The sequence below is a fragment of the Dioscorea cayenensis genome, chromosome 9, assembly GCF_009730915.1.
Source record: "Dioscorea cayenensis subsp. rotundata cultivar TDr96_F1 chromosome 9, TDr96_F1_v2_PseudoChromosome.rev07_lg8_w22 25.fasta, whole genome shotgun sequence".
Taxonomy (NCBI): domain Eukaryota; kingdom Viridiplantae; phylum Streptophyta; class Magnoliopsida; order Dioscoreales; family Dioscoreaceae; genus Dioscorea; species Dioscorea cayenensis.
In genome coordinates, this window is record NC_052479.1 from 1,129,588 (window position 1) to 1,138,378 (window position 8,791).

The 8,791-nt window shown below is 31.3% G+C and overlaps 1 protein-coding gene across 1 annotated transcript; it reads right to left on the minus strand.

Annotated features, from left to right (window-relative positions):
• Positions 1-4,634: 4,634 nt before the first annotated feature.
• Positions 4,635-5,745, minus strand: LOC120269359 (two-component response regulator-like APRR5). The gene is made up of 3 exons (XM_039276696.1): positions 5,369-5,745; positions 5,088-5,243; positions 4,635-4,953 (listed from the first exon to the last, which is right to left on the minus strand). The coding sequence occupies exons 1-3, from the start codon at positions 5,723-5,725 to the stop codon at positions 4,738-4,740; spliced, it is 729 nt and encodes a 242-aa protein (XP_039132630.1). The 5' UTR covers positions 5,726-5,745; the 3' UTR covers positions 4,635-4,737.
• Positions 5,746-8,791: the final 3,046 nt, after the last annotated feature.

Below are 8,791 nucleotides of genomic sequence, written 5' to 3' on the forward strand. Positions count from 1 at the left end.
CATGCTAATTCCTGTTTCTATTGCTCATTTATCTTCTTTATATATCTCATTTACTGTGAAATTCAGATATCTGCTCTGCACTCATACTGTCATACAATTCTGAAACTCTGATTCTCTGGGATGACCTCTATGGAAAATCAAGAGGGATGCTAAAATGCAATATAATTCTACTCCTTTTGTTCTTTATCAATGGAGAATAGCTGAGTATAGGGGTAATCGAGAGCAGCTTCTCTTTTTTTCTCTGCTCAGAACCGCAGCACTTTTGTTGTGCTGAATTATAATATGCTAAAGAAAAAGAAACTGGTGAGCACATGCATCTTTATTAGCCTTCAGAAAGCCAAAGAAAGATAATAATTACTAAGTGCTTTATGCTTGACTTCATACATTGCATCTTAGAAATGTACCAGGTTGACTTCGCTATAGGAAAACATCACCGAGTTGCATAAAGTGGCATATAATCTTTTTATTAGCACAGTATCCGATTTGCTTCTTTCCTGTTTTTATCTCTTTCTCTGGTCAGCCCTGCCATGAGTTCATGTATAGTGAGCTGCTTCTGGTAGCCCTTTCGGCAGATATGACAATTATTTATGATAAGAAGCCATTTGATTCAGTTGTAAATTTTTGTCAAAATGATTTATTGGCTTCATTAGTAAGCATTTGAAAGTTCAATTTATTGTTGACGTCATTAGTGATTATCTAAGAACTCTCAATGTAGCCTGATTTTTAAATGACATAAAGAGGACATGATTCATGACGATCTGATCTATAATTTGATATTTCTTGTTTTCATATAAGATTTTATTTTGAGATATGATCATGTTTAACACTATGAATTATATAGGGTGGAAGAGTAACAAATGAGAATTTACTTTGTTTTGAGGTTTCTTTCTGCTATTATGGTGGATTTTGTTGGACTTGTTTGAAGATATCGGGAACAGCCGGTAAGTGCGTTCTCCGTTAGTTTTCCTTATTGCTTTTACAGTATATTGTTTGTCATATTCATATCTTAAACTAGAATAAGATAGTAAATAATTGAATTGATTTCCAACACTAGATTATGAGACATCTTTTGATATCTCTGCTGGTGGACAGTGTTTTTGGCCTTTATTAGTTCCTTTTTAATTTGTTTTTTCTCTTGATTTATTTAATGTGTTATTGTTTTTTTCTGGGGGATTATATGGGTTATTTAATATTTTATACCTTGAATGCAAGATATTACATGCAACAGAAACACCAAAGTCCAAAGAATTTTCACTTCATGTTTTGTGTAGGAAGGAATCGAAGGATGAAAATAGATATTCTTCAAGAGGAATTTAGGTTGAGAAAAGTAAAAAGACTTGCATTATTAAAGGTAATATATTTACTGCATCATTACCTAGGCTAATAGTTTTCTTAAGAATATTCATAGCGACTCAAGTAGTGTCAAGTGTGAAACGAAAAGCAACAGGTAAAGTGTTAAGTCTTAAAAAAGCGATGGCTATGAGCATTTTCTAAAACTTTACAAGGTGCAGTGAGGAAAAAAAATCATCCTTTATTGGAGTGTTGATTCTATCATTGATGAAAATGATACATAAAATAAATCCAAAAGAACATTGATTGTCAATTCCATTAGCTCATTTAGAGAATTGTTAGTGTTTCAATGTGCTAGTGAAATTTATCTGAATTTTAAGTTGCATCATCTATTGTATAGAAAGGTTATAATGTTCATCTTGCTTAGGTTGTTCTATTGCTGCATTTCTGTGTGGTATTGAAAAAAATTTACTCCTCGGTTTTAAATTATATATAATCTGCGACAACATTAATGTTATGATTAGATTCAAATTCTGCTTGGTTCAGTGGTTTGGTCATATAGGCCAAAAAAAAACCCCATGATCTTGATTGCAACTGGAATCTCAGACTGACTTTTAAATTCTTTAATCATGAATTCCTGATCTGAGTTTTATCATGCTAATCATTCTCGGTGTTTTGTCTGGGTCGGAGAAAAGCTAGATCTTTAAGAGTGCTGTGAAAATGATAGAAACTGATAAACTGGTACTTGAGTAATCATATTTCGGTCAAGCAATCAGTGAGTGTTTAATCGCATCTTTTTAGTCAAAATTAGCATCTAACAATTACTTTCTATTGCTATACTCTGAAAATAAACACCTCAACTGATTCTTTTCTCCACCATTGGTATGACCTCACTCCCAGGCACTCTTGACAAAGCACAAATATTTCAGTTATAGAATAATCATCCTCATCATTGTGTAGCCTAGTTTAACTTTTTGTCATTAGAGCTAATTAATTTAATTAATCCCCCAACAGTGCTTTGCAACTAATGTTTGTTTGTGCCTTGATGAAGTTCTCATGACTATAATTGTCTTAGTGCGCCGAACTAGATTGTTCTCAGGTAGTGTTTTACTAATGTAGCTTTTCAGGCTAATTTTGAGACATGCAAACTCTAGGGGAGTCTTCAAAGCTTTCTCCTGGACTTCATAGCCTTTGCTTAAAGTGAGATTCTCTCCACAAACAACATGATGGTATGCTGTACTCTAAAATATGTTTCTTTTTTTTTTTCCTGTTGCTGTTTCTTTATGTTTGTTGATAAATTCTCCAGTCTTTGATGAACTGCAAAAGTTTATTAAGGAGACATAGTTGTCATTAGACTCATTACATATCCTAATGCCATTGTACTTGGAATTTAGAAAGCAATGTGCAAATTGGCCTGCATGTGGAAAGAGCTTTCTTGTCTTCTTTTCTGTCAATGCACAAGAACATAACCATAAATTAGGACAATAAGTGGACAGTAGTGTGCTTTCTTTTTGACAGTCTAATTATGCTTCAAGTAGAAGCCCTTTTGTTTTTCTTATTATTATTATTTTTGTTTATTAACTAAAAGTTGGAAGCTTCCTCTTTGCTTCTTTTGATGTTTGTCCTCTTTTTTTTATTTCTTTGACCTACCCTATCTGGATTCTCATCTGCTCTCTGTCCGTTTATCAGTACTCCCCAATTGTTCAATTTCTGGCATCAAGTGTTCAGTATAAAAAGTTTAAAAAGTTAAGCGTGTTTGAGCGAGAGTAGAATTAAACATCGAAAATAATTTGAAATCTAAACATGTTTACATACAAATGATTACAAGTTAAGCATGTGATTAGAAGACATAATGAAGATTTAGGAAATCCTAACCTACAACTGAAAGTGGGACCAAAAGTAACTGAGCTTGTTTTGTTTAATTATTTGTCAAATTTGTTGAGGTAGACTTCTTAAGCCAAGTGGTGATAATTATAGTGAACTTTGTCGTATTATGCCTCAGTGTTTGAAAGTTAGAATGAATGATAATAATATAATTATAATAATATATAAGAATTGGCAATAGGGTTCTTTCTCTGTCTGTTAAACTAAGTGTGTGGCAATGATGATCAATCCTTAGTCTTGCTTAAGTGCTCACTCCTCTTCTTTGGTCTGCATGTGCTTTCCATATGAAATAATGGGCCCTCATGTCTTCCTTCTTCTTCCCCTTTTGTTTTATTTTATATTATTATTATTATTATTTATTTATTTTATATAAATAAGGTATTACACACGTACTCTATTATTGTCCCAATTATATGCATTAGGAGAAAATTAAATCACAAGCTCATGTGTGAGAGTCAAATGTTTCGTCTCCTTATATCGAATAATTTTGTATGTGATTGTTATTGAAAATAAATTCATTATGTAGAAAGTGGGGGAAAAATAAATTATTTGAAAATGATCTATAAATGAGAGTTGATATGAAACTAAACTTTTGGTGCAGAGGTGAATTAGCTACTAATCACTGATCATTATTCTTTGAGCTTGAGGTTATTTATTGGAAATGGATTGATAAATAGATGAAAAATATATACATTAGATTGTGTCCTCTTCTCATGGTCTTTGGCTTAATTGTTTTTGTTTCTTTTATAAAAATAAATAAATCAATATCATAGAAAAAAACTAATTAAAAACACCACATAATATAATAAGACTAAACAACCCACTGATTGTGTTACAAATCAGTGCATGGTAGAAGAGTCTTTTAGGTCATCTATGATGTATCTCGCATCATACCAGAAGATCGTTAAGTTATTGTAACTAGTGCATTTTTATATTTATTTTTACATTGTTTATTTTTATTAAAAAAATATAATAAGATTAGAAAAACCACGTTCACAATTTTTTTTAAAAAAATTCAACGTTTAGTGTTTTGTTCGATATTTTACAAAACCTCACAAATAAAAAAAAATCACCAAGATCTAAAAGTTTTTTTATTTTTATTTTTTTAATCAATAGTCCTTTATTGGAGTGCATGTGCATTCACCATGATGCTTCTCTACCCCCACAAAATTGCCTTTCCAAACCATAATCCTAGAGAGAGAATAAGCAAAAGTCCCAAGGACAATGGAGTAGCATATCTTAAAAAAAAATTATTAAAAAAAAAACAAAGTCTAAACCCAAGAGTGGAAAGCGATTTAAACACTTCTTAATCACACAATTAATCACACTCTTCATTCCCTTAATTAAATTAAAATCTATGACAAAAGAAGCAAAGTGAAACTAAAACACGCCACTTAGCCAAATTCAACCCCTCTAATACAATTTACTACTACTACTACATTACCATCCACTTGTTCTTGTTTTAAAATCTATTAAGAAGACATAAGATTCACAGAGAGATCTTCCATGAAATTCACCCACACATCATTGTCATAATAGAATTCCTCTTCTTCATCAGCACAATCAAGTACTTTTCTTCATTTGTCCCCACCATTCTCCGCCACCACCCGCACCGCCGTCTCGACGATCATCATTATGATCATAGTTACAATTTTCGTATTCTTCGTGATAATTTCTTTCAATCACTCCACCTTCATTTTCCATTTCGGCTTCTCCATTCCTCGCAAATCGGCCTCTCACTCTTGGTCTACTATCCGCCAATGTTTTTCTACACGCATACTATAACAAACGAATATATAATTAAAATTTTATTCAACTCTCGAGTTGACAGTTTATGATTTATCCATATTTATCAAAAAATATATATATATATATATATACACACGAATATAAATGAGGTAATAATATCATACAGTGATTTTCTTTTGAAAATTCCTCTGGTTACGCTTGCTTCTGTACCTCTCAATCCTCTCCTTCCGTTCTTCAGCTGAATACCGGCCAATTTTTCCGGTAACCCCACCGCCTTCTTGCCCGATGAGATCGCTGGAAACTTGCACCACATTCATCCCCTATACACACATATATACACAATATATGAAAACATTATATATATATATATATAAATATATATATAGAATATATAGAATGGAAGTATGTATTAGGTATGAAGTATAGTATATATATATATATATACCTGAAGGTCGCCAGTGCTGTAGACTCTGCGGACAGGCTCTGCATGGAAGTCAAGGAAGTCAAAAGAAGAAGAAGGTGGAGAAGAAGAAGAAGGAGAGAAGTAGGGTAAGTTGGTGGTGGTGGTGGTGGTGGTGGTAGTGGTGGTGTTGTGAAGAGAGAAAGAGTGGGAGCTAGTGCTTCTAAAGAGATGACAAGAAGGGAGAGAAGAAGAGAAGAGAGAAGAAGTTGAAGATGATGAAGAAGATGGTGATGAGTTTGTGAACAATGGAGGGTTGTAGGACCCTTCAAACAAGCTTGAAAGCATGTTGTTGTTGTTGTTGTTGTTGTTGGGATGATGATCTTGGTGGTAGTGAAACATGGCTTTGTGAAGTGAAAGGGTTGGAGGTTGAGGGGGGGTTTTAACAATGGAAGGGGAAGAAGAAGAAGAAGGAGAAGAAGAAGAGGAGGAAGGAGAGGTGGGACCCATTGGGTGGGTTGATGATGTAAGCAATTGTTGAAAGGGTTGACTATAGAGTGGGACCCAGAGTGGTGTGGACTGTGGAGGACTTTGTACTGTTTTTGTAATTTTGTTGTTTATTTATTTATTTAATTATTTGTTGTGATGGTTATTTAGAACAGTAGAAGGATCTTTTTGATGATGTTGTTGAATGTTTTTGATGCCACGTTGTTGATAGGACAAGATATTGTCTTAGTTATGATGAGTTTGAAACAGAGGAGAGTGACTTGGTGTCTATTTGTTATTATTAATAATAATAATAATGAAATTAATATTATTATTATTATTAGAGTATAATGTTCAATTCTAGAGTTAGGGTTGGGAATAATATAAATAGGGGGTTTTTTATTAGAGAGATTTTAAAAGAGTTGAATTTTTAGTGTAAATTTTGTTTGTGTTTTTGGTATATTTCTAAATAGATTTTGAGTGTGGTAGTCATCATGTTATTAACGTAATTATTTCTAAATACTAAATTAAAAGACGATAATATCAATTGATATATTTAGTAGTTTTGTATATATTTTTTCAAATAAAGTGGATAAACAACATCCAAGTATATTAAAACAAAAAAACAAAAACAAAAACAAATAGTCACTAACTACAAAAAAATAATGAGATAATCTAACATGATAAAAGGTACCATAGAAAAAGGGAGATCAAAGCGAGTGAATAAGAAGGGTTACAAGGAGACAACAATAATATGGGTAACTCAGGAGATAACAGTCAATATGTCATCCATCTATGTGTGTCTTGCTGCCCACAATTTTTTTTTTTGATATCAAGTCTCTTTTAATGGCTTCTTGAGAGCTGGAACAATACTAGAGGAGGTGCATACAAAAGTCAATGCTATGTTTAATAATTATTGTCGAGTCCTCTAACATAAGTCCTTTCGAGTCTTGGTCTCTAGATTACCAGAAAAGCAACTAAATATTCCAGAGTATGCCCTCTAATAAGAATCTCCAAAGTGTCCTAGTGTTTCAATTTAAGATTAAGTCGCGAATTTTGGGAAGACATAGAGGCCAAGGATCTACCTATAGTGATCTAGATGTGGGTAACATAGGGACAATGCAAGAAAAGGTGGTCCAATGTCTTCACAATAGCATGGGAAAAGACGCATGTCACCGTGTGAATTCCATTAGACCCTAGCTCCTTTAGCATGTTTTCTAGACTGAAAATTCTATTTTCACAAACAAGCCTGGTAAAAATCATTATTTTTTGAGGGCATGGTCCTTTTTTAGAATGTGTTGCTAAGTATAGACCTCACCCACCATTATTAAGGAAACAGTAGAAAAATCTGACTAAGCAAGTCTTATTATTAAGGAAACAGTAGAAAAATCTGACTAAGCAAGTCTTATTATTAAGGAAACAATAGGAAAATTCTGACTAAGCAAGTCTTATTACTCTATAGGTTCTAGACGCATGCATGGATAGCTGGTAGGATGAAGGTGAGCCTTGCTTAAAATAAAGACTTTTTTTCAATGGTATATGGTGATAGTGCCATAGAGGGCCTTGGTTGTAGTAGTTATATGAGAGTCTTTTTTAGTTATGTATATCATATTTAAAATAAAGAGGATGAAACTTAAATAACTCATCTTTTGGAAAATTGAATTTTGAATAAACAAAATATCAGAATTGGTATAATAAAATAAATAATAATATGTTATTATTAGAATAATTCTAATATATATAATCTCCAAACCCTAAACCCTAACAATTAATAGCAAAGAGAAGCTCAAGTTAAATTTTAAATCTCATTAATAACTCAAATAAATAAATAAATAAATAAAATCAGTAGTTATTCATCTCCGCTAAGTATTTAAAATTAATAAATCTATTAACTAATGTAAATGGCATTGCACTATATTTTTATTACATATATATATATATATATAAAGAAAATATATGCTAAGATATTTTTTTGGTTTTGTTTGGAGGAATCTACAACACATTGATGTGCTTTTTAGGTTCTTCATGAATGGGTACGGAGGGGACCTTAATTAGTTTCTTTTTAATTAACAAAGATTTTAAGACTAAAAACACTTACTTTGCTCTTAATCATAATTATGATTCTTAATTAAAAGCTTTCTTTTAATGGTCTTCAACATCAAGACTCTATTTGGAATCACTTGACTTGCCAATTGTAAGGTTTACATCAAGTATAACCTTACCTTTAATAACCTTGTTTGAGAATATATATATATAACATGTAATGTGCCCCATTTACATAAAGTTTTATTTGCATGTCTCTCTAAAGTTTAGGCTTTATGCTCAAATATTTCCATTTATGTTTTGTGCCAATTCACTTTATTTTGTACCCAAATTCTGGTAAATATTTCAAAAATACCAAAAGAATCTACGTTATTAAAATAAATATTTTTACAGTTTTTTTTTACTTGTGATACATTAGTTTCATGATTTTTTTTCTTCATTAAATAATCAGCTAATTTCTTACTTGAATTTTATAAGTACATGTTCTTACTAACTTTGAATTAGTTTAAGTAAATTTTGTTATTTACTCGTGAATATTAGATGTAGTCTTTACAGTTTATTTATTTTTTTTTTTTATAAATTTCTTGATGTTTTTTTTTTAAAAAAAATGGATAAACCACTTCAATTAAAGACAAAAAAAATATACAAACCCTAACATCGACCACAAGAAGTGGAACAAAACAGAAGAAGAAACAACAATCTTGATGGTTTTCAATGCTACAAATATCTCACAAATACTTTTTAAAATAAAAAAAAATGACAAATTAGATACTCCACCTTATATTCATTTCAATTCTAAAGTTCACATAAAATAATTATATATATTTAAATTTTCTCCCCAAAATCACTTCCATAAATTAAAAACAGAAAATAAAATATATATTAAATATTTTCTAAATAAATATGACAAACGAAATGGTAGCAACAATACGTAACTTC